Source organism: Pseudophryne corroboree, chromosome 12 (assembly GCF_028390025.1).
Source record: "Pseudophryne corroboree isolate aPseCor3 chromosome 12, aPseCor3.hap2, whole genome shotgun sequence".
NCBI lineage: Eukaryota > Metazoa > Chordata > Amphibia > Anura > Myobatrachidae > Pseudophryne > Pseudophryne corroboree.
The window spans coordinates 53,921,692-53,936,038 of record NC_086455.1 but is presented as its reverse complement, the minus strand read 5'-3'; the positions used below and the strand labels follow the sequence as shown (position 1 = coordinate 53,936,038).

The 14,347-nt window shown below is 48.4% G+C and overlaps 1 protein-coding gene across 1 annotated transcript in view; it reads right to left on the bottom strand.

The window, feature by feature from the left end:
- The window catches only part of FANCM (FA complementation group M), a 337,857-nt gene extending 324,961 nt beyond the window's left edge, over positions 1–12,896 (bottom strand). Inside the window, exons 1-4 of the mRNA XM_063947525.1 lie at positions 12,025–12,896; positions 9,374–9,546; positions 8,195–8,272; positions 6,535–6,693 (exon numbers count right to left, since the gene is read on the bottom strand). Of these exons, the coding sequence (XP_063803595.1) occupies positions 6,535–6,693; positions 8,195–8,272; positions 9,374–9,546; positions 12,025–12,682 (1,068 nt within the window). The 5' untranslated portion in view covers positions 12,683–12,896. The remainder of the gene's footprint in view (positions 1–6,534; positions 6,694–8,194; positions 8,273–9,373; positions 9,547–12,024) is intronic.
- Positions 12,897–14,347: the final 1,451 nt, after the last annotated feature.

The following is a 14,347-nucleotide window of genomic DNA, read 5'->3' as shown; positions in this document are numbered from 1 at the left end:
AGTGCTCCCTTCATACAGCTGTAACATAATGGCAGGAAAGGACAGGTGTCTTATTCCCACATTATCAGGCCTCATTTATATATTCTGCTGCTCTGACACCAATTATAGACAAAACCCTTCCACTACAAAACAGGGGACATCCAAGAGATCAGGAGATAAAAAGTGAAAGGTGAACCAGGCAAATACTATGTGCAATCGCCGTCTATACATTTCTCTCTCATCCTGCTACATGGACACATTTCCCTGTGCCATAAAAAATAAGAATTTACTTACCGATGATTCTATTTCTCGTAGTCCGTAGTGGATGCTGGGAACTCCGTAAGGACCATGGGGAATAGCGGCTCCGCAGGAGACTGGGCACAAAAGTAAAGCTTTAGGACTACCTGGTGTGCACTGGCTCCTCCCCCTATGACCCTCCTCCAAGCCTCAGTTAGAATACTGTGCCCGGACGAGCGTACACAATAAGGAAGGATTTTGAATCCCGGGTAAGACTCATACCAGCCACACCAATCACACCGTACAACCTGTGATCTGAACCCAGTTAACAGCATGATAACAGAGGAGCCTCTGGAAAGATGGCTCACAACAACAATAACCCGATTTAGTTAACAATAACTATGTACAAGTATTGCAGACAATCCGCACTTGGGATGGGCGCCCAGCATCCACTACGGACTACGAGAAATAGAATTATCGGTAAGTAAATTCTTATTTTCTCTGACGTCCTAGTGGATGCTGGGAACTCCGTAAGGACCATGGGGATTATACCAAAGCTCCCAAACGGGCGGGAGAGTGCGGATGACTCTGCAGCACCGAATGAGAGAACTCCAGGTCCTCCTCAGCCAGGGTATCAAATTTGTAGAATTTAGCAAACGTGTTTGCCCCTGACCAAGTAGCTGCTCTGCAAAGTTGTAAAGCCGAGACCCCTCGGGCAGCCGCCCAAGATGAGCCCACCTTCCTTGTGGAATGGGCTTTTACAGATTTTGGCTGTGGCAGGCCTGCCACAGAATGTGCAAGCTGAATTGTACTACAAATCCAACGAGCAATAGTCTGCTTAGAAGCAGGAGCACCCAGCTTGTTGGGTGCATACAGGATAAACAGCGAGTCAGATTTTCTGACTCCAGCCGTCCTGGAAACATATATTTTCAGGGCCTTGACTACGTCCAGCAACTTGGAGTCCTCCAAGTCCCTAGTAGCCGCAGGCACCACAATAGGCTGGTTCAGGTGAAACGCTGACACCACCTTAGGGAGAAACTGAGGACGAGTCCTCAATTCCGCCCTGTCCGAATGGAAAATCAGATAAGGGCTTTTACAGGATAAAGCCGCCAATTCTGACACGCGCCTGGCCGAAGCCAGGGCCAACACATGACCACTTTCCACGTGAGATATTTCAAATCCACAGATTTAAGTGGTTCAAACCAATGTGATTTTAGGAACCCCAAAACTACATTGAGATCTCAAGGTGCCACTGGAGGCACAAAAGGAGGCTGTATATGCAGCACCCCCTTGACAAACGTCTGAACTTCAGGAACTGAAGCCAGTTCTTTCTGGAAGAAAATCGACAGGGCCGAAATCTGAACCTTAATGGATTCTAATTTTAGGCCCATAGACACTCCTGTTTGCAGGAAATGCAGGAATCGACCCAGTTGAAATACCTCCGTTGGGGCCTTCCTGGCCTCGCACCACGCAACATATTTCCGCCAAATGCGGTGATAATGCTTTGCGGTCACATCCTTCCTGGCTTTGATCAGGGTAGGAATGACTTCTTCCTGAATGCCTTTTTCCTTCAGGATCCGGCGTTCAACCGCCATGCCGTCAAACGCAGGCGCGGTAAGTCTTGAACAGACAGGGTCCTTGCTGGAGCAGGTCCTTTCTTAGAGGTAGAGGCCACGGGTCCCCTGTGAGCATCTCTTGAAGTTCCGGGTACCAAGTCCTTCTTGGCCAATCCGGAGCCACGAGTATAGTTCTTACTCCTCTCCGTCTTATAATTCTCAGTACCTTGGGTATGAGAGGCAGAGGAGGGAACACATACACTGACTGGTACACCCATGGTGTTACCAGAGCGTCCACAGCTATTGCCTGAGGGTCCCTTGACCTGGCGCAATACCTGTCCAATTTTTTGTTGAGGCGGGACGCCATCATGTCCACCTTTGGTTCTTTCCAACGGTTTACAATCATGTGGAAGACTTCTGGGTGAAGTCTCCACTCTCCCGGGTGGAGGTCGTGCCTGCTGAGGAAGTCTGCTTCCCAGTTGTCCACTCCCGGAATGAACACTGCTGACAGTGCTATCACATGATTTTCCGCCCAGCGAAGAATCCTTGCAGCGTCTGCCATTGCCCTCCTGCTTCTTGTGCCGCCCTGTCTGTTCACGTGGGCGATTGTCGTGATGTTGTCCGACTGGATCAGCACCGGCTGACCTTGAAGCAGAGGTCTTGCTTGGCTTAGGGCATTGTAAATGGCCCTCAGCTCCAGGATATTTATGTGAAGTGATGTCTCCAGGCTTGACCACAAGCCCTGGAAATTTCTTCCCTGTGTGACTGCTCCCCAGCCTCGCAGGCTGGCATCCGTGGTCACCAGGACCCAGTCCTGAATGCCGAATCTGCGGCCCTCTAGAAGATGAGCACTCTGCAACCACCACAGGAGAGACACCCTTGTCTTTGGTGACAGGGTTATCCGCTGATGCATCTGAAGATGCGATCCGGACCATTTGTCCAGCAGGTCCCACTGGAAAGTTCTTGCGTGGAATCTGCCGAATGGGATTGCTTCGTAGGAAGCCACCATTTTTCCCAGGACCCTTGTGCATTGATGCACTGACACTTGGCCTGGCTTTAGGAGGTTTCTGACTAGTTCGGATAATTCCCTGGCTTTCTCCTCCGGGAGAAACACCTTTTTCTGGACTGTGTCCAGGATCATCCCTAGGAATAGAAGACGTGTCGTCGGGATCAGCTGCGATTTTGGAATATTGAGAATCCAACCGTGCTGCCGCAACACTACTTGAGATAGTGCTACCCCGACTACCAATTGTTCCCTGGATCTTGCCCTTATCAGGAGATCGTCCAAGTACGGGATAACTAAAACTCCCTTCCTTCGAAGGAGTATCATCATTTCGGCCATTACCTTGGTAAGGACCCGGGGTGCCGTGGACAAACCAAACGGCAGCGTCTGAAACTGATAGTGACAGTTCTGTACCAAAAACCTGAGGTACCCTTGGTGAGAAGGGTAAATTGGGACATGGAGGTAAGCATCCTTGATGTCCAAAGACACCATATAATCCCCTTCTTCCAAGTTCGCAATCACCGCTCTGAGTGACTCCATCTTGAATTTGAACCTGTGTATGTAAGTGTTCAAGGATTTCAGATTTAAAATAGGTCTCACCGAGCCGTCCGGCTTCGGTACCACAAACAGCGTGGAATAATACCCCTTTCCCTGTTGCAGGAGGGGTACCTTGATTATCACCTGCTGGGAATACAGCTTGTGAATGGCTTCCAATACCGCCTCCCTGTCGGAGGGAGACGTCATTAAAGCAGACTTTAGGAAACGGCAAGGGGGAGTGCCTGAGTCCGCTTGTAAAGCCCCAGCGTCATGCTGAGGACTTGGCAGAAACGGGAGAGGGCTTCTGTTCCTGGGAACTGGCTGATTTGCTGCAGCCTTTTTCCTCTCCCTCTGCCACGGGGCAGAAATGAGGAGCCTTTTGCCCGCTTGCCCTTATGGGGCCGAAAGGACTGCGCCTGATAATACGGCGTCTTCTTATGTTGAGAGGCTACCTGGGGTAAAAATGTGGATTTCCCAGCAGTTGCCGTGGCCACCAGGTCTGATAGACCTACTCCAAATAACTCCTCCCCTTTATAAGGCAATACTTCCATATGCCTTTTGGAATCAGCATCACCTGACCACTGCCTCGTCCATAACCCTCTTCTGGCAGAAATGGACAGCGCACTTACTCTTGATGCCAGTCGGCAAATATCCCTCTGTGCATCACGCATATATAGAAATGCATCTTTCAAATGCTCTATAGTCAGTAATATACTGTCCCTATCTAGGGTATCAATATTGTCAGTCAGGGAATCCGACCTAGCCACCCCAGCACTGCACATCCAGGCTGAGGCGATTGTTGGTCGCAGTATAACACCCGTGTGAGTGTATATACATTTTAGGATATTCTCCTGCTTTCTGATAGCAGGTTCCTTAAGGGCAGCCGTATCAGGAGACGGTAGTGCCACCTGTTTAGACAAACGTGTGAGCGCTTTATCCACCTTATGGGGTGTTTCCCAACGTGCCCTAACCTCTGGCGGGAAGGGGTATGATGCTAATAACCTTTTAGGAATTATCAGTTTTTTATCGGGGGAAACCCACGCTTCATCACACACTTTATTTAATTCCTCAGATGCAGGAAAAACTACAGGCAGTTTTTTCTCACCACATAATACCCTTTTTAGTGGTACTTGTATTATCAGAAATATGTAAAACATTTTTCATAGCATCAATCCTGTAACGTGTGGCCCTACTGGAAGTCACATTCGTCTCTTCATCGTCGACACTGGAGTCAGTATCCGTGTCGGCGTCTGTATCTGCCAGCTGAGGTAACGGGCGTTTTAGAGCCCCTGATGGCTTTTGAGACGCCTGGACAGGCACGAGCTGAGTAGCCGGCTGTCTCATGTCATCTACTGTCTTTTGTAAAGAGCTGACACTGTCACGTAATTCCTTCCATAAGCTCAGCCACTCAGGTGTCGACTCCCTAGGGGGTGACATCTCCATTACAGGCAATTGCTCCGCCTCCACACCATTTTCCTCCTCATACATGTCGACACAATCGTACCGACACACAGCACACACACAGGGAATGCTCTGATAGAGGACAGGACCCCACTAGCACTTTGGGGAGACAGAGGGAGAGTATGCCAGCACACACCAGAGCGCTATATATATACAGGGATAATTTTATTTATACTGCGCCTAATTAGTGCCCCCCCTCTCTTTTTAACCCTTTTCTGTAGTGCAGGACTGCAGGGGAGAGTCAGGGAGACGTCCTTCCAGCGGGGCTGTGAGGGAAAATGGCGCCAGTGTGCTGAGGAGATAGGCTCCGCCCCCTTCTCGGCTGACTTTTCTCCCGCTTTTATCTGTAATCTGGCAGGGGTTAATATACATCCATATAGCCCTGGAGCTATATGTGATGTAATTTTAGCCAGCCAAGGTGTTTTTATTGCTTCTCAGGGCGCCCCCCCCCAGCGCCCTGCACCCTCAGTGACCGGAGTATGAAGTGTGTATGAGGAGCAATGGCGCACAGCTGCAGTGCTGTGCGCTACCTTGGTGAAGACTGATGTCTTCTGCCGCCGATTTTCCGGACCTCTTCTTGCTTCTGGCTCTGTAAGGGGGCCGGCGGCGCGGCTCTGGGACCGGACTCCGAGGCTGGGCCTGTGTTCGGTCCCTCTGGAGCTAATGGTGTCCAGTAGCCAAGAAGCCCAAGCTGGCTGCAAGCAGGCAGGTTCGCTTCTTCTCCCCTTAGTCCCTCGATGCAGTGAGCCTGTTGCCAGCAGGTCTCACTGAAAATAAAAAACCTAAAACTAAACTTTTACTAAGAAACTCAGGAGAGCCTCCTAAATGCACCCTTCTCGGCCGGGCACAAAAATCTAACTGAGGCTTGGAGGAGGGTCATAGGGGGAGGAGCCAGTGCACACCAGGTAGTCCTAAAGCTTTACTTTTGTGCCCAGTCTCCTGCGGAGCCGCTATTCCCCATGGTCCTTACGGAGTTCCCAGCATCCACTAGGACGTCAGAGAAACAAGGCTTTTTCCCTGCTCTCATCCACCCGTGAACGATACAGCCTGCTCACTCCCACCCATCGTAGGACTCACCCTACTTGCTCTCATCCACCCCCACTAATATTCACCCTTCACTCACTGACCATCCAATTATATGCTCCATGTTGGCGTCCAATATCTGAAGCTACAACTTTTCCACCGTTCTAGCTCGCAAGGTTATGATTTGCCCTGTTGTTCTCTCTCCCTCCATATGCTATTCTTACTTGCTTATACCTCGCCATACCGTACTATAACACTTCAATGTTTTCCAAACTTCATACTATACATTTCCTTCCTCTTGCTGCCACATCTCTAACGTGGATTTACCTTCTTTTCTCTATAATCTGCCCTCAACAAGGATTTCCAGCTTCACACTAACTAGGATTCCCCCAACGTTCTCCATAATCTTTCCATGTGAAGATTTTCTGAACTGTAGAGCATCTTCGGTGCACTTTAGAGATCTTTGTCACTATCCAGGTACCGATACAGCACAAGCTCAGAAACCCAAAGCTGTAGCGTAGCACAGGAAATATCAGAGAATGAACACAAGTGTGGATACTAGAGATGAGCGGGTTCGGTTTTACTCGGTTTTACTCGGTTCTCAAAACGGCATCTAATTGGCTCACGGATGTCACGTGTTTTGGATAGCCAATAAGATTCGGTTTTGAGAACCGAGTAAAACCGAGTAAAACCGAACCCGCTCATCTCTAGTGGATACACAACATGTTTATGTGTTACCTGTAAATAGGACTTCTGCACAGCCTCTAGCTCACCACCAAGTGGCACAACAAACTTCTCCAGCTGCCTATCGTGGGAGTAGGCCTGAATGTCTGGGGAGTCCTCAGACCGCAGCTCTATCCGGCTGATCAGCAGATTTGTTATAACTTGCTGCACTGACTAAAACGACAAAAAACAACAACAAAAAAACTTTACTACTATAAGCTACCATCCCAAAATCCAATTCACATAATTACCTGACACCTCTACTGAGCCCAGACCACAATAAATACTTCAGCTAATATGTGACTTGGCACAGAAAAAGAAAATTGTTAAAATGAAAAATACATCAAAAAGTCAAAATAAAAATGTAGGGATCTTACACTTATCTGTAAAACTAAGCATGTTCCTAGACTACAAACTCTCTGCATGGACAACTGTACGTTTGGTTTTGAAGTGGATACTCAATGGAGGTCATTCCGAGTCGTTCGCTCTGAAAATTTCTTCGCATCGCAGCGATTTTCCGCTTAGTGCGCATGCGCAATGTCCGCACTGCGACTGCGCCAAGTAAATTTGCTAAGAAGTAAGGATTTTTACTCACGGCTTTTTCTTCGCTCAGGCGATTGTAGTGTGATTGACAGGAAGTGGGTGTTACTGGGCGGAAACAGGCCGTTTTATGGGCGTGTGGGAAAAAACGCTACCGTTTCCGGAAAAAACGCGGGAGTGGCTGGAGAAACGGAGGAGTGTCTGGACTAACGCTGGGTGTGTTTGTGACGTCAAACCAGGAACGACAAGCACTGAACTGATCGCAGATGCCGAGTAAGTCTGAAGCTACTCAGAAACTGCTACGAGGTGTGTAATCGCAATATTGCGAATACGTCGTTCGCAATTTTAAGAAGCTAAGATTCACTCCCAGTAGGCGGCGGCTTAGCGTGTGCAATACTGCTAAAATCGCCTTGCGAGCGAACAACTCGGAATGAGGGCCAATATACGTAGCCAAGGTGGAGATGGGCTACCTACTGTTATTTGAAGTAGGGACACAATCAAATTGCTGCTCACTCTAGTGTTCATTCTATCACCCTGCACCTGTCACAACACGTCCAGTTCCTCTTTCCTGCCTGGGAAGACGTTCTCTACTCTGGTGCTTCTAGTTCTGAGATACAGACCAGAGTGCGATAGAAGCACCAGAGCCGAAAGCGACACCCCAGGCAGGAAAGAGAAACTGCATGAACTGTGACAGGTGCAGGGTGCTGCTAGAATGAACACGATCACTCAATAAAGCTCCATCGGACACTGGAACATATTACTGAGCCACAGTGACAGTGATTGTTGTCAGAAGTGTCCAACCCCTTTAAATGCAGTTGTACGTAATTTTACTTGTAACATGATGCCTGAATGTAGGGAACGCTGTAACATAAACCACTACTGTGCTATATATAACAAGTGCTGTAACAAATATCAGCCAACCAGATTCTGCCATGTTCGTAGGGCAGTTTACAAAATGAAAAAGCGTGTTATTGGTTGTAGCGAGTTACAGCATATTAGTGAACCATTCTCCTAAAACAAGCCCAGAGTTTATTTTGGCTGCATCATCTTAGAGAATATATATTTAAAAAAAAAAAAAAAAAAAAAAGTAGTAGAATCCCATGCTACATTACGCACTACATCAGCTAGCGTTTACCTTGATATCACTTCCTGGAGTGGCACTTAGAGCCAAGATCCTAAACTGTGTGGTATTATTGCTCAGCTCTCGTACAACCTGGGTAAAGAGTAAAACCAGATTAATGCAAAAGAATAATTTTACATTCACAAATAAAACTATCATATTAATTTTATAGTCTGCCCTTAGATAGATACGAGATAAATATCAGAAATATAAGGGATAGGTATAAAGATAGATATGAGGTAGAAAATAGATATATAAATATAAGGTAGGGAGATAGATATGAGATAGAAAATAGACATGTAGGTATAAGGCAGAGAGATAGATATGGGGGTGACAGTAAGTGTGTGATGTATCTTGCAGGCACGGTTTAGGAAACAGCAGACTACCACAAAGTCACTGAACTGTTGTGTGCAGCATTAGAAGGATACAAGCATGTGACCCACTGTGCAATTACCTATAGGGTCAGTTTTACCAATACTAGATTATGGGGGTAATTCTGAGTTGATCGCAGCAGTAAGTTTGTTAGCAATTGGGCAAAACCATGTGCACTGCAGGGGAGGCAGATTTAACATGTACAGAGAGAGAGTTAGATTTGGGTGTGGTGTGTTCAATCTGCAATCTAATTTGCAGTGTAAAAATAAAGCAGCCAGTATTTACCCTGCACAGAAATAAAATAACCCACCCAAATCTAACTCTTTTTGCACATGTTATATCTGCCTCCTTTGCAGTGCACATGGTTTTGCCCAACTGCTAACAAAATTCCTGCTGCGATCAACTTGGAATTACCCCCTATATGAGAAAAGAAAAACTATATCACAAGGATAGGCACGAGATTATTAGGGAACTATGCTTCCATGTTTCTGCAGCTAAAGCCCCCTCGTCTGTCTCCTCGGCGCCAGCCCCCACGCCTGACCCCCCCCCCCCCCCCCCACGCCTATATTATAGATAGATCTCTCCGTGCCACCCACCCACCCACACACACACTCCTGACAGCTGGCACCAAGTCCAATGCTTCCATTGTCTCTGGGAGTTCCGCCACTGCCCTCTCCTACATCTAAATCTCTGCACATTATATCTGCCCCACCTGCAGAGCAGCATGGGTTTACCCAAGTGCACAGTTACCTGCTCTTCTTTTCTTTGCTCACAACTCAGGTGACAGAAACTTGGTGTTACCACAACAGCAGCATATATTACCTGACAATATGCGTGATTGCCCAGGGCCTTATGGGCTTCATCTATGACAAGACACTTGATGTCAGGAGCAGGACAGGCACCACGGCTCAGATCATTCCCCATGATTTGTGGAGTTAAGAAGAAAACTCTGTGGTTCTGCCACATTTCTTTACGGCTTTGGGCATGGATATTGCCTGTAAACAGATGGAAATTACTTCTCGTTATAAGAGGACACATTATCATACACTGCATATATAGCAGAAAAGTAATATGCAGATCGGTTGAACTGAAAGTGTGATGGAGTATTTCCTTTGCCTTCATTAAAAAACGGGATGGAGTTGCTGTAAAACAGTCGCTGAGATAGGTAACGAAAAAATAGAAAAATTAGAATGCATGTATATACACGTACTGTATATAGCAAAAGATAAGCATAAGGCGGCACTTGTTACACCTAGTAAGCATTTTTATAATAAAGACATCAAGCCAATCTCCGGATTTAAAAAATTAAATTCACTCAAAACAATTATACATTTTTTTAAATAATTCAATAAATTATGCTACAGTGACTAATTCTACTTGGCTGGCATCTGGAGTCTAGCACCCACCCCGGTGGCAATGCTGAGGTTACAATGCCACAGCAGTGTTCTAGACCAGGGGTATTCAACACACTGTGCAACAGCTCCTGTGGAACTACAAATCCCAGGATACCCTACCACCATTTTCCTATTAGGCCATGCTAAAACTGTGGCAGAGCATGCTGGGATGTGTAGTTTCACTACAGCTGGTGTGCTACATGTTGGATACTCTAGACCAGGCATGTCCAAACTGCGGCCCTCCAGCTGTTGTGAAACTACATATCCCAGCATGCCCTGACACAGTTTTGCTGTCAGAGAATGCTAAAGCTGTGTCAGGGCATGCTGGGATGTGTAGTTTCTCAACAGGTGGAGGGCCGCAGTTTGAACATGCCTGCTCTAGACCATTCTCCTAATGGTGTGTACACACAGTGAGATTTTTTTTCTTTCGAAAGTCAAAATCACAAGAAAAGTTAGTGCAGATCGCAAGGTGAAAGTTACCTTGCAATCCCGATTCGATCCCGATGCGCGGTCCCGCCAGGTCGGGATCACAAGAAAAGATAGACTGTGCAGGCAAGTCAATCCTTGCTAGATCGGTGTACTATCTACTTCATCTCACATGTCAATGACATCTCACATAAGCCAAAATGTCACATAAGCCAAAATCGTAAGCACACATAGTCCATATCTCAAGAAAAGAAAAGAAAAGAAAAGAAAAGTTAGTCAAAATCGGTGGTGCTGGGCTCCGGGGAAATCGCAAAGTGAAAGTCGGGCATAGCAAGGATCTCACCGTGTGTACACACCATAAGTCTGACTGTTTTCAGAAACATTCATATTCAGAACAACACTACCTGTATATAACGGGGTGTAGTATGGCTGACCGGCGGTCAGCTTACCGACGCCGGGATCCCGGCAGCATACCGACGCCACCCATATAACGCACACTAAGTAGTATGAGAGTAGCGCATTGTTTGACAGGTGACGCTACTGGGAGACATGCCGGAGACTGATAAAGGCAGAATTCAATTATTTTCCCTGCCCGACAGAACAATTCAACTGTTGCCCGATTCGGCTGCGAACAGCTGCCTGCGCCTGCATTTCAACTTGCACTCCCTGGAGGTGGTAAGCCAAATGTGTAAGCGGCATTACTGTGGGCATTATGTGTGGGTGGGGCCCTACTACTGTGGTCATTATGTGTATAAGTGGCACTACTATGGGCATTATGTAAGCAGCACTACTAGTGTGGGCATTGTGTGTGTAAGCGGCACTACAGCACTTCTACTGGGAGCATTGTGTATATGGGGCATTAATACTGTGAGCATTATGTGTATATGGGGCACTGCTACTGTGGACATTGTGTATAAAGGGGCCCTACTGTGTTGTTTAATGTGAATAAGGGGCACTACTATGTGGTGTAATATGAATCGGGCACTACCTGCTGAGTACTGTAAATAAGATTTTGCAACTCTGTGGAGTAATCTGAAATGGGGGTACTGTTGTGTGGCCACGCACCTTCCTTTTGAGACCACACCCCTTTTTGATGCATGCGCCTTTGGTGCGCACTGTGCCTATCTAAGGTGTAGAAAGGCACAAATTTATTGTTTGCAAGGGGGAACGTTGAACACCCTAGCACTTGCCCTACTTACAGTACAACAGAAGCTGCTCTTATAATATCTTCTCTGTTAGGAAGAAAGTTGTACTTTAAACCAAACCAACAAAAATGGTGGTGGACAAGATGTTGGCAGCAGAAGGGGAGGGGGAAATGGGGATTTTCAGGGAGTGCAGGAACATACATCAATTTATTTAATCAAAGCTACCGGATGGCATGTACAAGCCAATTAATGAAATTAAACAGAAAATATAGTCTGTAAAAGTGACATCTACCAGCAAAGGGATGTAACTGCACAGATCAGTGAAGTATAAAAGCTGAGGACATATCGGCCAATGTCCATGGTATCATCATGGATATTGGTCATAGTAGCGCCTTCATACCTACAGTATGTGATCCGACATCTGAGATACTTCAACATGGAACAGTTTCACGTCTAAAAAGAGCTGGGCATATTCATATGGACGTGTACCAGAACCACTATAAATTACCTGTCAGCTCCACCATGTGACTTTGAGGGATCCCCATGACCCGAAAACAGGATTCAATCTGCTGTGCCACCAGTGGCTTGGTAGGGGCCATAAAGACAACTTTGCCAGATGGGTACCACCGGTAGAAGTTATACATGACCACCGCAGCGATAAACGTCTTGCCCAAGCCCGTGGGCAGACAGACCAAAGTGTTGTGCAACAGGGCAGCGTGAGCCATGCTGAACTGGTACCCCCGCACTGGGTAGTTGGTGGGGTAGATCCATATGTTGCCAGCAGACAGGTCAAAGCCTGGCAAATTCTGGATGTGAGTGGCCTCAGGGGGAGGGCAGGCAGGGGGGTCGCTGCAGCTGCCCAGGGGCACAGACAAGCCTTGGGCATGGTGACTGTCAGGGGTAACAGACTGATGGAAGGTTCTCTCAGCTTCATAGACAGCCACAAGCATGACATCATCATCATCTTCCCCCACCTCATGCTGAGGGGCTGCTGGGTGCAGGATTGGGGGGGTGGCCCTGAGGGAGGGGTCCTGGCACCTGCCACCCCTCCCCTTTCTTGCAGTCTTCGCTTTACTCTGTTTGGTCGGGGCCTGCGCGCCTCTCCTGGACTCAGGGGCCACACCAGCACCCCATGTCTGGAACAGGGTCCTCTGCTTCCCGTTCATGGCCCAGGAGACCGCTTGGGTATATACATCCCCGGCATACACATACTACATAACCGCTACATGAGCTGGGGAGATTGAAATCAACGCGCCGCCGGTAACACGTCACGGCAGGAAGTGACAGCCTGGTACACACAGAGCCCCAGCGCTTCACACCAATGGGGTTACAGACTGCCCTGCTCCTTCCCGGTATGCCTCCTCCAAGATGGCGGATGTTCACCGCCGTCTCAGAGATGACCTGTGATGTTACCGCCTCCAGTCCTCTCACACAAACGTTGTGACATGGACCCAGGGGGTTATGGGAAAGGTCCTCTGCACGAAAAGAATCTAGGCGCAACCGTGGTGTTATGGTGTTACGCCACGGTCCTGGATCTCTCCGGGGGCCGCGGCGATGTGTGTTAAGCCCCGGCATGCTGTGCCGGAGGAGGGGGGAGCCGCTGCACTGCCGCAGGGGATACCGGGCTATCCGGCTCCCTGTGTGGCAGATGAAGGAGGCTGCACGGCGCTGCGGCTGGGAGACCGGGACCTCCGGCTTCAGTTGCGCCGCACTGGGGTATTGGGGGCGTCGGCAGGCCAATGTGGTGTGCTGAAGGCCGGATCAGCTCCGGGGGCTGCCCGCTGCCTACGGGGCACCGGAGTAGCCGGCTCCCTTTGCAGCGCCAATTAACCCCCAGAAAAGGCTGCCCTAGAGGGACGGGGGCTGCCAGGCACAGGGGAACCGCTCCAGCAAGGAGCACTGAGCCGCAGTTGTAGGTCTGAGACTCTCAGAGCACTGTGGGCGGTAGTTAGGGGAGCTGAGCCCTAGGCACAGAGTACAAAAGGGTTAAAATACAATGTATTTTAATGTAATTTAAGGGTGTATGTATAACACTGAGCTAGGGAAAGCTGAACCCTGGCTGCAGTGTGTGCCTGGTAGAGCCTGCAGCAGGACACAGGCTCAGGCTAATTATGTGTAAAAATGTGTTTAAAATGTATGTAAAAATGTACTTGTTTCCTGGTGCTCTAGGGGGAACCCAGAACTCTGTTGCTGCGTGGTCCCCCTGACCACCACCTGCAGCCAGAAGACTCGGATTGGGGACCTTGGTTGCCCATCTCTGGAACTCCTTTTTCAGGCTAGAGATGGTGAGCTGGGTCCCTGGGCAGATTCCTGGAAGTATTTTCTTTGGGAAACTTCAACCAGCCCTAGACAGACCAACTCCTGGGTGGCAACCAAAGCTCCCAGAAGTGACGGGCAAAGGGGAGTGACGACCCCCCACAGTCCATAGAGGACGATATTAAAGATGGGCATGCAAGACACATGCATTAATTTGTCGGAGAGAGAACAGAGAGGGCTTACCCACGTGGTATGGTGTGTAGAATTGGGATAAGAGGAGGCCTGCAATCCACAGAAGAGGGCATTCCATCTCCCTTCATCCTGCTGTGAACATCTTATTGTATGCTATTGCCCTGGAAACAGGAAGGGTCCTTCTTGGGACTTAATTTGAGCAATGAACATTTTTGCCTCAAGACGACTGTTTCATCTTGGGATATACCAAACTCAGCCCCGTTTTTCGCCTGTCCTGGTAAGACCATAGCGTCTCCAAGCTCCACTTTCTGCCAGCTACCGTGCAGCAGCATGGTCAGTGACCAGTGGGAGTCGGCCAACTCAGAGGTGTGCCAGTAGCAGGT